Source organism: Dermacentor variabilis, chromosome 4, assembly GCF_050947875.1.
Source record: "Dermacentor variabilis isolate Ectoservices chromosome 4, ASM5094787v1, whole genome shotgun sequence".
NCBI classification, from domain to species: domain Eukaryota; kingdom Metazoa; phylum Arthropoda; class Arachnida; order Ixodida; family Ixodidae; genus Dermacentor; species Dermacentor variabilis.
Genome location: NC_134571.1, coordinates 131244934 through 131263468, shown reverse-complemented (window position 1 = coordinate 131263468; position 18535 = coordinate 131244934). Strand labels below are relative to the sequence as shown.

The following is an 18535-nucleotide window of genomic DNA, read 5'->3' as shown; positions in this document are numbered from 1 at the left end:
TGCCGGGTCTTCTGGCGAGCGATAACTCTGTAGCAATTGTTATACGGTGAGAAACGGTTACCAAATAAAGATTCACCATGCCAATAACACGAGGGGTGTACGAATACTACTAGATCATTTGATTTCGGATCGAATAGTAAACTTACGAATAATTCAATTCGGGAATCGCGTACCTAATGTTCGGTTTCTGGAATATCCGACTTTTAGAACATCGGTACCTTCGGGGAATGACCTGGCTGCGGTCGTTCCTTTGGCGCATGCAGCTTTCCCACGCGATCTCTATCAGTGCAAGGCTCATCCAGGTCGACGACACCGAATGAAAGCGTACTATCCGCAGCCCTCCCAATTTGAGAACTCTTTACCGTCGGCATGACGACCACGCAGAATGGTGCCGAGCAATGCGGTTCGCATTCCCCGCTTTTGTCAGTTGCACAGATTGGCCTTGTAACGAGGTATCGACAACCCACACAAACCACCTACCGTAAAGATGGAAACACCATCCCGTTTTCTGGAAGAAAATGGAAAGCAACACTTCCCAAGCAATAAAAGATAGCCATTAAGCACAGTATGGCCCATTGAGAACCCCATTGGTATTTAGGACAACTTTGCTATTTCTGCGGCTTCTGAGGGAAAAACAAAGCACTTAATTCTGTTTGACAGATATTCTATTGATGAAAAATATTTTCCAGACCTTGGTATATGAACTGAGGGGTTATAAGTGCAGTATTCCCTTTAATAAAAGTAGAGCATAGTATGCATCTCAATTCATAGGTACCTAAATTACTGATAGCTAACAAGATTCCTGTTAAGTAATGCGATTAGCCTCCTGAACACAAAATTTGGAAGCACATAAGTTTGTGTTAAATTTTCCGATATTCGATTTGATATTCGGCTTCTTTTTCTTGATCCTATTCGATATTTGATTCGAAATCCACTGTTCGGTATTTGCGCGCCCCTAATTCACATGTGTCACTGTCTCTACAATACTTAATTATCAGGTGACTTCAGGAACTGACTCGTTGTGCTTTGTTTTGTATTCGTTTTTGGCATCTTTTAAGCCAGTGCTAGCAGATGAGCTCACAACATAGGTTCAAACGTGTCTACATTTCTCTTACGGCATGCTGCTACAAGGCACACATCTGTTCTCAACCTATTTGCTGAGTCTTACAAGCTGCTTCTGTGTTGCTTCTTCAGCGATCCATCGAAGATGAACTCGAACGGGGCAGTCATTCGGACGTCGTCACAGTTGGGATCAGCTATGTCATCATGTTTGCGTACATCGCAATTGCACTGGGTGACATCAACAGTTGCAGTAGACTTTTGGTAAGACCGCCTAAATTGTTTACTTGAGCACACTTTTTTTTTTTTGCGTATTGTTGTGTGTGTAAGCCCGCCGTACAGTCGAACCAGACTATATTGAGCCAGTTGAATTATCCCTTACATTGAATTATCCCTTATATCAAACAATTTCTAACACAGTTAAGTTACGGTGAAAAGATACAGCTAGATCGAACAAAAAATAGCAGCCGCTACTGATATACCCAGAAGTTGGCTTAAGGCTTGAGAATGAGGACTTCATCGCCAACATTGTGAATCGGGACACGAATGAAAGGAACAGCAAGGATGACTTGGATCCTGTGGCCATCTACTCCAGCGTGATGCGTGGGCTCACCCTGTACCGGCACTTCTGCGCGAAACTGCCAGGCTGCGGCTTCAGCTGCTTGGAGTCCTTGGACCACGTGGAAACATGCACATTCTTCTAGTCATCGAAGCAGAAGAAGATTCATGACTGTTTCGTGCCACAGTAAACCGAAAGTAGCGCGGATGTGACATGGTGCACTTTCAAGCTTGATCTGGACCAAATTTTTCTGTTGCGATTGGCTCCCCTGCACAAGCTGCAGGAGCGAGTCAATCGTGGTCAAGAGTTTTGATCCGAATTGGGGTTCGAAACTGGCTGCTTTTATGTTGTCCAATTTTTCAGAACGTTTGTATTTAATTGTGCCCCTCATCGAACTGGTAGGTATTGTTCTTGCGGGTTCGAGTGTGCAGCACGGCCTGCTGTGAATGAACACAGAACTGGTAATGAGCCCATACAACTGCAACAACTGATTTTGAAACCAATGTAATGCAGTGTAATTTTCATTGCAAAAAAAAGGCTTATGTATGATGTATTGGGTTGACATCTATGCAAAAACGTGAAGTGTGGGCTATCTTTCTGTCATGTGTCTGTTAAATACTGTTTCCTTCACATGGAGAATGTGTAATAATGTGCAAGAATGTCTTGTATTAATTTATAAGAGGAGAATGTATGTGCCATGGCATAAGGGAAAGTTAATATTGTACACTGCTTTTTACTCTTCTTGTGTACAAGACAGGGCATGAATGTGCTCATGTTGATATTTTGAATCTTGTAACCTTAGTGGATGGTTTCCAAGAAGAACCTTAGGTATCATGACTTCGTTCTGTTTGCTTCCAAGATAAAGGGACGTTCTTTAGTCTATAGTCAGGAGCTCAATAACATCATAATTTCGTTTGCCCTTTGCAAAACATTTTTTGTGATACTAGAATATTTTAATTTGTATTGTTATTTATCCCAGGTTGAGCATATATTTGCACTGTTTTGGCCCTCTCGCAGATCGACTCAAAGATTTCCCTCGGCCTTGTGGGTGTGCTCATCGTGCTGCTCTCGGTGGTGGCCGCACTTGGCATCTTCAGCTTTTTCAACGTTGCTGCAACACTCATCATTGTCGAAGTGATTCCCTTCCTCGTGCTTGCTGTCGGTGTTGACAACATCTTCATCCTGGTGCAGCAGTTTCAGGTGGGCATTCTGGAGTTGTCTGGTCCTGCCTCATTTCATGCCTGTTTGGAACGGCAGACGACGCTAGCGATCATCTCCCACCAAAAAGCAAAAACCAAAGTCTGTTACTTGGCCAAACACGTGAACATTGTGCTGTACACTTTTTTGACAGAGCCAGTCATTTGGGAATCTAAAAGAAAATAGCTGTATAAGTGTTGTAGTACTTTATTTCAATGTGTGCATCCTCTGCCACCATATTATTTAAGCGTGCTAAGGGCCTTCACTTGCTGTAAACAGACATGCAGAGAACTGCACATCCAGATGCAGTAGAAACTTGGTTCTGATTTCCTTGCTGGCAGATTATTCCCTATTACATCACGCGAAGCGTGGTCCATTTACCACTGATGTGTTCATGTGATATGTTCTCTGACTGGTGCATTGACTGAGTCAGTTACCATGTTATTGCTAAGGCAGCTGTTGAATTTGACTGACTTGTGATGGCTTTGGTGTTTTACCTGTAGAGACCCATCACTCACCCTTTTGTTTTCTCCCGGCTGTTGCAGCGCGATGAACGTCGCGAAGGAGAGACAACGGTGGAGCAAGTGGGCCGTCTGGTTGGAGAGGTGGCGCCCAGCATGATGCTGTCCAGCGTCTCCATGTCAGCCTGCTTCTTTATCGGTGCGCCCAGTTCTGTTCTCTGTGCTGCTCCTGGCTCTGTTCTCTGTGCTTTTCGTCTGGCTGTGTCTTCTTTTACTGAATGACCGGGCTGGATGACAGGAATTTCATGTCTCTAGGACAAATTGCAGTCTTGTTCGATGCAATAGGGAATAGTGCAGGTGATGTGGACAAACATGGAAACAAGGGAAACTGTGAACTTCCTCTAGATGCTCTGTCATATCATACCATAAGTCATAGAAGAACTTGAGTACTCTAAAGACACTGTCAGATAGCTGAGCACATGGATCAGGCATATCTGGTTTCGTGATTCACGAGAAAAGGAAGCAGTATACATATGCACGATCGATGTGTTGTTTCTCTGTGTTCTCAAGACGGCTGACACTGTTTTGTATCGTCTTTTGCAGGTGCCTTGACAGAAACTCCCGCAGTGCGGATCTTTGCACTCTATGCTGGTGTCGCGCTGCTCATCAATTTCTTTTTGCAAATGACCTGCTTCCTTGCCTTGTTTACTATGGACACACTGCGTCAAGAGGTGAGCATTCAAGGCCAGGCTTGCTGCTTTGTTGCCCTGAGCAGTTTGACGCGTTTAGCACGAAGTATTGTGTAAACAGATGATATAAATGTTTCCGCCAAGTTTGCCAAGGCCCTTTTACACTGATAGCTTGTATAAACCAAGACAATTTGCTGCTCTTTGTGCTGCCATATTAAGCCGTAGACTTGTAAACATTACGACGGTACTGTGTAAGGTATAGAGATGACAAGACATATGCGTTGGGAAGTGCCTTTTTGCCTCACCTTTACTACATTATTACATATAAAAAAGAAAGGTGCTCTGAGTAGAAGGAGCAGCACTCAAAATGACTAAGGTGTTGTTCCTTTTCATCAGCGTTATAGTTATTACCTTTGAGGCTGTAAAGATTTGCATGGATGCATATGATTTGTACAATTGCATCACCTTAACATCGCTCGGCAAGCAAATAGAGAAGCACCTATATTGACACCACTGTGTTTTCACTGTGGTACATAGTGGCCATTGATCAAAACTCATTGTCCTCGCGATGTGATGAAAGATATTTTTTTTGTTTTGAGGGTATTCCTCTCCTCTTGTGTTCACTGAGCAGATGCCACTTTGTAATGGCAGGAGGACAGCTTTGCGATTCGTGAAAAACAATGGTCAACATTTCTCTCTGGCATTATTGCTTAGAAACTAATGTTGGTGGCCATGAGATTCTAAAGTTTCAAGCCATTATTCTTGTGTGTTGCTAATAGGACTGCTTTCATTTCTGCACTCTATTTTTTGCAGAGCAACCGCCTAGATCTATGCTTCTGTATAAAGGCTTCAAAGAAGAGCAGGCCTTCTGAAAACACTAGTCTGCTTTACAAGTTCTTCAAGACCGTCTATGCACCCTTTCTGCTCAGCGACTCCGTACGAGTGGTTGTGGTGAGTGCTGAAATCATTTTCCCTCTCTCTCTCTCTCTGCATGTGTGTGTGTGTGTGTGTGTGTGCATGTGCATGTGTGTGTGTAACTGCTATAAATTTACATTTTACTTTACACAGTCTCTTGCGTATAGTACTGTCAACTGTGGTGGTGGGCAAAGGAGGTATCCAATGCATATCTATATTCGAGGGTGAATGCATTGGCTGCAGCAAAATATTTTTCTTTCTCGTTTCACTGTTTCAGGTTTCACTGTTTTACCTTCTATTTCCAAAAAATTCAGTGTGTATTATTTATTCCTTGGGAATTACCAGAGAGCTTTAATTCTACAGTGGTGTTTTGAAAAGTTAAGAATACTATAGCAGTAAGTGACAGTGGGCTAAGTTGGTAGTTGGGTGAGTGTGGCTGCACACCGGACTTTTGCACATGCAAAGTCATCGGAAGATACCGGAAAGTATGTCCACGTCTGATGCTCGAAGCTTATGCAGTTCACAGAGGTAGCGCTACATGGGCTAGCACGCCTTAAATTCCTTTTAAACAAAAACAAAATGGCATTCTTGGAACGCGCCCCCTAGATTTCCTGCTGAGGGGAGATGACATGTTTTAAAAAAAAATTTTTGGGCGAGTCTCCTTTTCGTGTCAGCTTTAACCTTCGTGTTCATGTTCTTGTTTATTGACTACGGGTGTGTGCATGCGGAGGGGGGGGGGGGGGGGGAGGCTGTGCTTTATGTTTTGCCTTGTTTCAATAAAGACAACGTTGTTAGTTGGTGCCTGTATTGTCTACTTTCTGTCAGTCCTTTTTTTATTTCATCTTGCAGCACTGTTTCCCGCTTCAAAAGTAAGAATACTGACAAATGATGTTACTGCTGCTTTTTGTTGTTGCTGTCATTGTTACTTCAATTTAGTATTATAACAACTTTGTACATTAGTATTAGCATTAGTGTTATATTTGCTATTGTTTGTCAACAGAGCATGAAATGAATATGCCTCCTGTATTTCTTTTCAACGGTATATATACTTGCCTAAGTACTTTGGGTGCACTTTGTGCAACTGTTGATCGTGATTGCTTGTGTTAATGACGGTTGTTGTGTCTATGCGTCATTCCTCAGATGGTGGCCTTTATTGGATGGCTGTGCTCCTCCATTGCTGTCATAAGCAAGATTGAAGTTGGCCTTGACCAGGAGCTTGCTATGCCTCAGGTAAACATTGTTGGGCAGGGATTTTCTATGGTCACTGTAGCCTCATCATCATCATCATCATTACCACCCTCGTCCGTCAACCCGCGTCACAATCACTGCTGCTACAGCCGCAAATCTCCAGTAGTTCGACTCGCATGCCATAAACTTTAAATTTTGCCCTCATTCACTGGCCAGGCTGGACGCTGCTCAGCTCGCCACCGCTCCGCCTGCTCGCTCTTCACCTTCCCAAATCCATGCGAGAACGGCGGCAAGCCACATCGGGCCCTGTCACATCGTCTTACAGCCATCTTGGTTCTTGCATTTCAGTAGGGCATGAATTGACCATCTTGGAGCTGAATATTTTTAAAGCAAAGCTTTCATTGCAAAATCGATCGAGTTTTGATGCTGTGGTCAGTGGTTAGACTGGTTTACTGTGGAGGCTGATTTTCTGTGTTACTGCGTATTCTTGTTACTGTGCGTGTTACCATAAAAGGTATCTTAAGCATTTTTGTGGTGTCCAAAAGGTTCAGGTGGTGTGATCATTGTGGGTGGTGGTTGTGGTTATGGTGATTGGACTTTGAAGAGGTGTATGTGTGTGGTGAGAGGACAGGTGACGGAAGAAGAGGAAGGTGGGCGGAGATGTAGCATAATGGGTTCGCAAGGTGATGACTTAAAGTGATGACTGGAGGTTGTAGCTTGGCGCTGGTTGGCACGATTTTTTTTTCTCCTCTGAGATATACGTCTGCCAGTGTTAACTTTTTTACTGGCACAATTCAGGAAGTCCACAATGCCTTATTTTTTTATTCAATAAAAAGCTCTCAGTTATAAATAATATATGCAACATTTTGCAAAACTGAGACTTCAAATTTGCATTTAGTATCACACAGTAAGTCCTGGTTGGTAAAGTGCAAGCATATTTTGTTTTTCTGTTTGAGATCTTTCAAGGACATTTTGAGTCTCTCTTGCATCCCCTGATGTGTGTTTTCTCCCAATGACTCTCACGTATTCCAATATTTATCTTCCCCACATTAGACCCGCGATGGGGAAAGTTGGTGTCGTAGTTGGCAGCTACGATGAACAATGGTGCAGCCTGACTGTGCACTTGTCAGTGGACTTCTTGGAAGTAACCTGCGAAAGACTTGTCGTCAGGCTTCAGTGTGCAGCAGTCGCGAACCTGATCATTCAAAAGCACTTCCATTGACAGTACTGTACCTACCGTATTTACCCGCGTATAACCCGCCCCTGCGTATAACCCGCACCCCTAACTTTGAACTCGGCGGAAAAAAAAAAAAAAAACTCGCGTATAACCCGCACGTTTACCTGAAAAAAAAAAAAAAATGAGCGCTAGAAAGATGCAACTCACACTCAGTGATCATTTCGTTTTCAGAACATTTATTCAAACGACCGCCACCACGTCACTGGTTATCCGATTCTTAATCGACGCCGCTCTCACTACTGCCATCCGAGGCTTCATCGCCACTCTCAAAGACGTAGTCGTCCTCGGAACCATCCAGACTATTACTGATCGCACATTTTTTAAAGCTTTTGCGCACCAAATCGGCCGGTATCGCTTTCCACGCATCCACGATCCACTGGCACAGCAATGGAATATCAGGCCTTCGCACGCGTCCCGTCGGTGTGAGGGCGTACATGCCGTCGGCCATCCACTGGGCATACAGCCGCTTCACGTGTGCCTTGAACGGCTTGTTCAGGCACACGTCGAGTGGCTGTAGCATGGACGTCATGCCGCCAGGTATTATGACGAGGTCGGTGCTGGTCTCGGCAAGGCGAGCCTTCACCGCATCAGTGCAGTGGCCTCTGAAGGAATCTAGTACGAGCATCGACCGGCGTGCCAGCAAGGCACCTGGTCTTCGCTCCCAGATTACTCGAAGCCAGTCACCGACTAGGCCACTGTTCATCCACGAATTTTCTTCCGCACGCACAACGATTCCTGGGGGCAGTGGAATGCTAGGTAGCGTCTTGCGTTTGAAAATCACATACGGGCGCAGTTTCGTGCCGTCAGCCAAAGCGCATAGCATGACTGTGCAGCGCAGCTTGGCATTTCCGCCGGTCAGCACGCTGACTGATTTGGAGCCCTTTTTTTCCATGGTCGTGTCCATCGGCATCTCAAAGTACACAGGTGTTTGATCAGCATTTCCCACCTGAGACAGCAAATAGCTGTGCTCCTTCCGAAGTGCGATCACATATCGTTGAAAGTTCAACAACTTTTCCTCGTAGGCTTCAGGAAGCCGCTGGCACATGGTTGTTCGCCGCCGCATAGAAAATCCATGTCTTTGCATGAAGCGCTGAAGCCATCCACGGCTTGCACGAAACTCACGTGGAATGTTCAATTCCCGGGCCAACTTCAGGGCTTCCATTTGCGCCATCTCAGTCGAAACAGCGTGGCCACGACTTCTCTGCTCCTCAATGAACTTCGCAAGCTGCGTCTCGAGGCGGGGGTACGCGCCAGTCTTCGGACCCCGAAACGCTCGCCTGTTCCGGTTCGTTGCTTCGAGACTCTCTTTTTTCTTCCTCCAGTCGCGAATGCACGACTCGTCGACGTCATGCTGTCTTGCAGCAGCTCTGTTGCCGATTTCTTCGGCAGCGGCTATAATCTTTAGCTTCTCTTTCGCTGTGAAACACTGCCGTCGAGTCGCACTCATGATGCCAAAACAAAGCAGGCAAACAGTGCAAACTGGGGTAAGTACACTAAACAGTGCCTAACGCGAGGCTCAACAATGCTGGCCTTTCGTTGGCCCTTCATCGGCTTGACAAGCGTCGATGACGATGGGGATGGCGGACTACACGGGGAGGCCGCCGCACATTGCGGTGAAGCCGACCCCCCCCCTCCCAAGGAAAAAATTCGCAGATAACCCGCACCCCCACTTTTTAAACGCGTTTTTTCACATTTTGGTGCGGGTTATACGCGAATAAATACGGTACGTGCGACTTTAACATGGACATAGGCAAACATTCACTCGATGACCTTGCATGGCGAGTCAAACTTCCCCGATTCCTCGTCGTGTTTCCATGGAGGAGCTACGGTTGAACACCTTTATAAACTAAGTGTTTGGGGCCTCTGAAATCGTTCGTTATGCAGGTCACTTCGCTGTAAGAGTCGTGCACGGCACAGCTCGCTGTAGCACTGGGACAGAGATATTCTTTCATTATGCGAGTAATTTCATTATGGTTGTCGAGGTGCTCGACTCTATTCCTTGCATGTATTTCAGCAAGTTGGCATTGTCTTATAAAAGGGGCAGTGAGAGCCCATTTAGTGTGTTTGCACTCGACTGTGTTGTTTCCTTTGTTAGCAAGAGCACTTCAGACCTCGACAACCTTTGTGCGGCAGGAACACTTGCCAAGTGAAGGTTGCGGTCTTTCATCGCACTGTTTCAGGATTCCTACCTGCAGCAGTATTTCGACTACCTCAAGAAGTACCTTCAAGTGGGGCCTCCCGTGTACTTCATGGTCACCGAGGGCTACGACTACACGGACGTCAAGAAACAGGCCAGGCTGTGCATCAACGAGCAAGTCTGCGACCAGGACTCTGTCGGAGCTAAGCTCAAGCAGCTGACCTTTCTGAGCAACAGGTGAGGCAGTCTTCCGGGCTACAGTCACGGAGGTAGTCATAAACATAGGGTCTTTTACAACACTTATTCTGCAAATGTACATAACAAGATCACCGATCATAACCACCGGAACTTTAGCTAAAATAGGGACGTTTAAATCGTGTTGTATTCTTACATGTACAGTGTTCTGTGTTTTGCCAGTAGCCATTTTTTACCAGATTATCACTGCTGGCAAGTCATTGCTTGTTGCAGTATGCACCAGCTTAACAGAGATGTTGTGCTGATGCTTTGCCCTGACAGCCTGGCGTCTCTCTCTTTCTCTCTCTTCTTTCAGGACTTATGTGACGAGACTGCGGTCGTATTGGCTGGACCAGTACATCCTTTACATGCGGTCCTCGGATTGCTGCTTTGAAACCATCAAAAACCACGATTTTTGCTACTCCGACTACGGCACTGGTAAAGCCCATTTTTTTTTTTCGTTTGTAGCAGGCTAGGTGTATAGTTTCCCCACTTTTGCTATGTACGAGGCATCTTTATAAAGCTTGGCCCATTGAGTCTTCATCGTGACCGATGATAATTTGACCGTCTTGTTTTTTTTTTTTTACGATGTTAACTTGTTTAACCCACCGTATGACAATTTTTTTTTTATTTGAGTAAATATGAAGGTAAATTTTCCCAAATGCATAAAATCTTTAGGGCAGAAAGTGAGAATTCAGAAGGAAGAGTGACATTGCAAGTCTTTTTCCTTTTTTTTGTTCAGCTTCTATCGAGCTTTATTTTGCTTCTTGCTTCTAGCAAACGGAACGTGCCAGCCCTGCAGCGTGCCGAGATCTGAACCTTTTGCCGGTGAAGAATTTAGGCGCCGCCTTTCCTGGTTCCTGAGCGACGTGCCTAGTCCCAAGTGTTCTTCAGCGTGAGTCATTTGCAGATCACCAGCGGTTTAAGCAAACACATGAGGCCAAGTAAAAGTAACTGAAACAAGGATCACAATTCATTGATTTTTGCAGCCGAAGGTGTTATCTGTGAACACTTTTCACACACTAGTGTTTTATGACACGCTCAACCTCGTACTTGGTTACTTAAGTTGCATATATGCAGCAACTTTAAAGAGACACTTGTCATTGTGTGGGTCAGTTACAGTAAATGAACGTTACGGTCTAAATGTTGTTGCTGTGTTTACGTGAACAAATATTGATCAGCCCCTTGGAAAAAAAAAAACAGAAAGGTTCACTAGTTTTTGGTGCCTCATTACAGTCGTGGGCCAACTTTTCATGTATCTCGGTCATTGCGGACAGGCCCAAATATTGGCCTGCTTGACAAGAAGGCAAAAGACTAGACCTAAGTTGTAACAGTTTATTTTATTGTCAAGTACTCCATAATGCTTCACCAATATGTTTTAATTAGCTTGGCTGACAGTTTTACTGTCTCCGCGCTCTATTTTATAATTTCGAGATGGCTAGCTTGTTTCATGGCTGACTTGGCTTCTTCTCCTCCTCCTCTCTCTTCTTTATTTGCACAGTGGTCGTGCCGAGCACGGAAATGCGATCAACCATGTAAATGGGACCATTACTGGTAAGCGGTCTTGCTTCTGTCTGTTGATTTCGAACCTGTTGACGTTGCATGTTCACCTTTGGGAATTCTCTTAGAAGTTTGTGCTATTGGGAAAAGAAAATGTGACAGGTTATGGAAACCTGGTTCCCAGCCTCCTGAGTAACAGCATAGTAGATCCGCTCTCTCAGTATGAAGATGTCCAAGAAGTTTGGTGGCTGGAGCATAAAGGTTGGCCTAACATTGTTGTCATTCAACTGGGTTAGTGACCAAATATGTATTTCTACAACATAGCAGTCAGTCACGAAGGTGGGTATTACCGAGTAGACAAATTAGGTCCTTATGGATGGTGGCACAAATGGACAGACCATGTCACATTTTCACTCTGACCTGTCTTCTACGCTGTGTGTCATCAGTATACCAGTGTCATGTGGCCACTTTCAAACGTGATCGAGCCCTATCCAGATAGAAATTCTCGACCGCACTTGGCTCCTTCCCGGAGCTTGTTCAGAAGAGGTAATCACGAACAAGAAATTCGATTTCGATCAAACGGGGGCCTTGGAGCACCTTTATAAGCCATAAACCCCAGATCTCAGACATGGCACTTTTTGTTCCAAGATTTCTGCCGTAGGGGTGGCATTGTTCTTTCTGCCTGCTAATTACATTATATAATTACTACGGTTTCTTTTTACAGCTGGTTCTAGCTGTTTTTATAAACTTACTGTGTACAATACACTGGTTTGGATTCTGTGATGTCTGCAAGTGTGTTTAAATTCAAGAATGAACTTACTATACAGGTGCGTTAACGTGCTGATCTACCAGTTACATTGTTCCACTGCTGTATGGGAGCTTAGTAGGTTTGACTTCTGTAAACATTTGTGTTCTAGTTTGCCTAGACTGTAAAACGCCTGCCACTGCAGTCGAGACAATAGAAAAAACCCGAACCTGTCAAACGTAGTGCGGCGCCCTTAAACTGCTTTCAGTGTTTCTCATCGAAGTGTGTAGTGGAGTACTAGGGTGAAAGGAAATTGGGTAATCTATTAACAGATCATGGGGAAATTGCGTGTTCGATGCAGGTGTAATTCAGTGTAAAGGGTTGACACAGTATGCTTCATAGCCTCCATGACAGCTTCTGGGCCGAGCTTTGTTTTCCGTGGCAGGCATCCGCCAGAGGCATCTGGTTTCCTGTATGAACATGTGGCAACGTTGCTGTGCATTTCAGCTGCCTACTATTCAGCCTATCACCCCGTGCTGAAGACGTCGAAGGATTTCTACACTGCCCTAGAGTGGGCTCGGCTAATATCCCGCAACTTGACCGACATGGTTCAAAAAGTCCAGCCTGAGTCCGAGGTGATCCCGTACAGGTGAGTAAAAATCTTCTCTTAAGATGTGGAAGTGAATATGGCATGTAAATAATGGGTGTGCATGCCACTTCGTGGGCATGCACTTGTGTGTGGGTGCGTCACAGCTTTTTGTCTCTTGTTAAGACCCAGGAAATTGCAGAGGGAGGGAGGCGCAGCATGATCTTGGTCGTACAAGTCATCTTGCCACTTGATCCGGTTTTGTTTCATGCTGTTTTATTTGGCATCTCCTGTGCACTCCAGCAATCGCCCTGCGGGGCTCACCTGTTCACATAGTTGTCTGGAAGTGTGACAGGCATATGTAGACAGGCAGAGGAGGAAGAGCATAAAGATAGAAACTGTTTGAGGCGAACTTGAGTCTACATGAAAAAAAGCCTGCAACTTGGCTGCAGCAGCAGTGATACTGGCAGACTTGGTTGGTGGTATTCGGATCAAATGATGTTGCTGGCAGTCAGAGGGCATGATGGTAGGTTTTGAATAAACCGGTGGGTATCGCAGTAGTTCTTCAATGTGATATCTACATCGCATGTGTATGGTAATGATAGGCTTGCCACACTAACCAGAACGCTCGCGATGTAAGTCTCGTAATCTTATACAGCAAGTGCGTCTCGTGCAGCAGTGAAGTCATATAGCTGATGGCATGCGTAAACCAATGAGAACGTGGCAAAAATAGGACCCATTAAGTACTTGTCATTTGCTCTAAAGGTTACATGCACTACCCAGAATGCAAAACAACAGTTGTGAGGCATTAAAGTCAAATTTGAAAAGGTGGTGCCGCTCAAAATTCCAACTAATGCTTATTTATTGTCCTTTTGAAAACTTGCTGTATGTGTTGTATGAAGCCAATTCTTAGAAGTACTCATAATATGGTGAAAAATGCCAAATAAAAGCAGCTATTACCTGATGAGGTATTTGTGTGTGTCAGATAATTTAACGAGGGGAAAGCTACTGTCGCGAAGTGGCTGCTGCAGCCTTTTCTGTCTGTGTGTATATCCCTGCAAGATAATCAACACCTCCCTCCTTCCCTCCCACCCACGTTCTGCAGCCTGGTGCACGTCTTCTACGAGCAGTACCTGACCATGTGGCCAGACACGTTCAAGAACCTGGCATTATCGCTGGGCGCCATCTTTGTTGTCACCTTTGTGCTGCTGGGGCTGGACTTCATGTCGGCGCTGGTTGTCACCTTCACCATCGTCATGATCATTGTCAACCTGATGGGCCTCATGTACTGGTGGGACATCTCCCTCAATGCTGTTTCCCTCGTCAACCTGGTGGTGGTGAGTGCCTGTCCCGGCCCGTCATGTATTTCCTGTTGAATGTTACGTTTCATTGCTGGCTTTGTGTGCTTCTCGAGCGGAGCTTTCCTTGCTGCTTCCTTGGAGTGTAGCATCCTTAGTCATTTCCTGGAGAATACTAATTTGGGAATATATATATATATATATATATTGGGCCAATAGGTATGCATGTAAACATGGGGGGCCGTTGGGGGGTCCCTGAATAGACAACTTGCTGCTGGCTGGCCTAGCTGACAAAATTGGATCACCGAGTATGTGCCTGTTCTTAGCCAATCCAATCCCCCGGAATGGGTGTCCCACAGGAGGTGTCAAGGTTTAAATGTGTTTATAAATGTGTCGTACTTTCTTTATGCCATGCACCACTCGTCAACATTCTTCCCTCGACCCTGCCTTCATTCTCGTGATGCAGGCAGGGTCGAAATTAAAACATGTATTAGGGAATCGGAATCGTCGGTGAATTGTAGTAACCGGTGATGCAGCAATGTGTGCTGCGAATTTCCACATTCATAGAATTTCCACATTCATAGGCAGCCAAACCGAAGCAGGTTACGAAGTCTGTGCTTGTGCCAGCTGCTACTGCTGCTGCCTCACTCGAACAAGCTTGGCATCACTTAGATGCCAACATCGTGTTGGATCTGTGTGGATGTTTTTCGCACCGAAAGCTGTGTTCATGTAAAAAAAAAAAAGAAAAGTGAACCTTGCAGTGGTTTATTTATGTTGTGGAAACGTGGAGGGACAGCTTGGATAGTTATCGTAAAAACACTCTCTGCATACACGTATGCCCTAGTGAGGATGCATGATACAGTAGTTTACGTAGCTACCGAATATTTTTAATCAATATCTTGATGTACTATATATATATACACAGTCGCACTGCTTTGGGAAAGCTTTTGGCAGTATGCCGAGCTTTTCCCCCCGAGCGCTGTAGTGCGGGTGTGCGAATAGTGATTTTTGAGACCGAATTGAATATGAATCGAATGGTGCCAGAAGCAAATTGAGTATCGAATGCGTTTTGAATAGCTTTCAGATAATAAAATTAGCCGTATGCACAATTATTGTAAAATGATGTTCACATCCCAGTGTTCTTAAGCCTTGTAAGTTTCTATCATTATGTAGCACATTATGAAGTGCTGTTCATAAAAATTAGAAAGGAAGCATTATGAGCAAACAAGTAGTTTCTTTGCGTGCACAGAGCTCTTCAGAAAGTGCAAACGATCACTGTGCAGCCTGTAAAGTATGGCTACCACAATGACATAGCCTTCTCATGTCCTATGTTCATACTATGCCCTTGAGGGTGCAAATTTACCATACTTGCATAATTTGCAGTGTGCCACACGCGACAGATGGTCCATGCCAACCAATATATCACGAAATGAAAACTCGAAATTAAAATATGTATTAGGGAATCACACACAAAATGCACACACAAAAGTTGGGCCAATAGGTATGTGATTTCTGCTGTGTTGCCATGTAAACATGGGGGGCCGTTGGGGGGGGGGGGGGGGGGTCCCTGAATAGACAACTTGCTGCTGGCTGGCCTAGCTGACGAAATTGGATCACCGAGTATGTGCCTGTTCTTAGCCAATCCGATCCCCCGGAATGGGTGTCCCACAGGAGGTGTGAAGGTCTAAATGTGTTTATAAATGTGTCGTACTTTCTTTATGCCATGCACCACTCGTCAACATTCTTCCCCCTCGACCCTGCCTTTATTCTCGTGATGCAGGCAGGGTCGAAATTAAAATATGTATTAGGGAATCGGAATCGTCGGTGAATTGTAGTAACCAGTGATGCAGCAATGTGTGCTGCGAATTTCCACATTCATAGAATTTTTACCGGAGTTACTATCTTTACTGAAGTTTGCTCTGATAGTAGATGAACTGTACTAGGTGGGAGGAATGACTTAATGCCTGTCGAGGGTTGGCGCATTTGCCTATGTGGAATCTCGTCTTGCCTGTCACGTGCATCGTGGCCCTGTCTTACATAGAATCAGTATGGCAGTCGACAACAATTTTAGGTTCAGCATTGACGTTAGCTAAAAGCAAATAATGGAACCTGTCTACAGTCGATTTTCTAAACAAAGACAGAGAGACACCATCTCATCCACTCGATCAGCCACTTGTAAGGTCTGCAATGATGTGTAAAAATTTTTGCATTCTCTTAACAAAGAATCGCTCTCTTTCTTCCATTTCCTTCTCAATTGCAGGGTGTGGGCATCTCCGTCGAGTTTTGCTCCCACCTGGTGCGGGTGTTTGCCTTCAGCGGTGCTCCTACTAGGGTAAAGCGGGCCCAGGACGCCCTCACCAAGATGGGAAGCTCGGTCAGTACCCTTGGCATCTCGCGTGTCGTCTGCTATCGATCTCTCTCCCTTTCCATCCATGTGTTTTGCAACAGGACCACCGCATAAAATTTATGGGAAAAAGCTAAATTTAAAAGAGACGCAAAAACGGAAATGCTGTGTCAGTCTGCATTGCTAAACGGCACTCCTGACATGCCAAGTAAGATTGACTTGCATAAAGCCAGTCTCGGAGAATTCAGAGCTTTGGCGGGCTCTCTTCTGTTTTCTTTGCGTTTTGAAATGGCTTGAACAATGGGCAACGATACTCTCGGTTCATTGAAGCTTCTCTGAGCAAGGGGCTGACTAAATGTCCCAAGTGGGTTGACATACTTAGTGTGGTATGTAAAGAGGAGCGTTGGGTACGCAGGACCCTCGCAGCTATACGGCTGGCTGGTTTCCACTCAGTTTTGCACACAGGCAGCATTTTGCATGGTAATGTAGTGTACCATGTTTGTAATCACTGCTTGCCTGTTTTGTTTACAGTGTAGCCAAAGTGTGTGCTGTCTGTGGAGGCCCCAATATAAATTAGGTTGATTTCTCTGCAACAGAGCTGTAGCACTGTGTGTCACCACTATGGTACAACCTGCTTTTAGAAAAGAAAGCTCTGCCATGCGTGCTACCTACAATGAACGTCAAGAATGGTGTAAGTCTTTTGACAGGCTTTTATTAAGAGAGGCCTGCATGTAGGCTACTGTGTGGTAAATACTTGCTAACTTGTAATTGGCGTTTCAAAACTTGGCCAGTTCTGAATATTTTCAGTGGGAAAGTGTCTCCCATTGTTGCCTTGTATTTTTTTTTAATCCCATTATCACGGAGGCTACTGTGTGGTAAATACTTGCTAACTTGTAATTGGCGTTTCAAAACTTGGCCAGTTCTGAATATTTTCAGTGGGAAAGTGTCTCCCATTGTTGCCTTGTATTTTTTTTTAATCCCATTATCACGGAGACCTTTACTGGCAAATTCTGCATACAATATTAAAATCTTGGTTGACCAGGAAAGGTTTGGGTAACCCTGCCCTTGATTAAACCTAAACCCACAAAAATGACACACTGTCACAACAAACAAAAAGGCAGTAAATGTCATGGTTGCAGCAATGTCATTATTAACATTGGACTACGTTTTTTTTTTTTTTGTCCTTTGGAACCAGAGGAAATGTGAGACAAATGTGCATCAAGGGAGTGAAACTGTAGAACTGCAGGAAGAAACTTATCTTGATAAGCACAGACGAGGATCTCGTTCAGGCGATGCTATCTCTTGTCGAAGAAATTGATTTTTGACCCTCCCTTGGCAACGCTTCCTTTGAAGTTTTTGTCAGCATTGGCAGCTCTGTGATGAATGACGAGCGACAGTGCGATTCTCAGTGACCTGCACACATACTAAATGTGTTCAACATAGTCAGTATGATGACATGTCAGCGCTGCAGAGCTGTTGAATTGCATTGGCATGGCGTGAAACAGGATACATTGAGTTTTCAAGTGAAGATAGCAGCTGCAGGATCACGGATTATATATTATAAGGTTCCAGACTTGCAATGCACGGCTCGCACACTGAAATTATTCACTCATCTCGGCTCTCCTTGTGTCTGAATCTTTCCTCGGTTTTACGACTACATGGTAACGAGGGTCTACTCTCCAAGTGCTCGTGTGGCGTCTACAGAAGTCCATCTGTGCCTATTGGTGCTTGTTGTGCCATTTCAGATTCTGTCAGGCATCACGCTGACAGACTGCGGGATACTGGTGCTGGCGTTTGCCAAGTCGCAGATCTTCCAGGTGTTCTACTTCCGTATGTACCTGGGGATCATCGCGTTTGGCACCCTGCACAGCCTCATCTTCCTGCCCGTGTTCCTCAGCATCCTGGGTCAGTACGACAACTCTTCATCTCTCTCTGCCGCTTAATCGCACCCACGTCCTTGCCTCTTGCATTCAGTGCGAGGGCAGAGAGGCGGGAGGGGCGCGTTCTTGCACGATCACTCGTGGACGTACCACGCTTTTGTGCAACGCAACAAAGGGCATTCCTCGATGCCGCAGTGTTTGAACTAGTCACCTTGTCAGTGCACTGAACTGTTGTCGCTATGCAAAAGCTTACAAAGAACATGCTCTCTACAACAGGTGAAAGCAACGCCGACAGGAAGACGGCCCCATGTGTGTGTTAAAGTAATCGTTCCATTGTGTGACCCCCGATTTGCGTCTGAGCCTCGTATGCCCCAAGGCATTTGGCTCCAAGCTTCAAGGAAAGGAGGCTAGCCTTGCCTGGATGGGGCAGCTCGCCTAAGTAACACCATTTTAAGGGAAGACGCTCCTCAAAAAAAAAAAAGAATATTTCTTCAGATATTTGCACT

At 45.1% G+C, this 18535-nt stretch overlaps 1 protein-coding gene across 3 annotated transcripts in view; it reads left to right on the top strand.

The window, feature by feature from the left end:
* Positions 1–18535, top strand: part of LOC142579783 (NPC intracellular cholesterol transporter 1-like) — a 330403-nt gene that overhangs the window by 297388 nt on the left and 14480 nt on the right. For all 3 annotated transcript variants that reach the window (XM_075690348.1, XM_075690347.1, XM_075690349.1), the window contains 14 exons: positions 1195–1323; positions 2636–2818; positions 3361–3475; positions 3880–4007; positions 4779–4916; positions 6021–6110; positions 9486–9679; positions 9993–10114; positions 10454–10571; positions 11178–11230; positions 12429–12570; positions 13613–13844; positions 16066–16179; positions 17895–18054. In XM_075690348.1, coding sequence (XP_075546463.1) covers positions 1195–1323; positions 2636–2818; positions 3361–3475; positions 3880–4007; positions 4779–4916; positions 6021–6110; positions 9486–9679; positions 9993–10114; positions 10454–10571; positions 11178–11230; positions 12429–12570; positions 13613–13844; positions 16066–16179; positions 17895–18054 — 1918 coding nt within the window. The remainder of the gene's footprint in view (positions 1–1194; positions 1324–2635; positions 2819–3360; positions 3476–3879; positions 4008–4778; positions 4917–6020; positions 6111–9485; positions 9680–9992; positions 10115–10453; positions 10572–11177; positions 11231–12428; positions 12571–13612; positions 13845–16065; positions 16180–17894; positions 18055–18535) is intronic.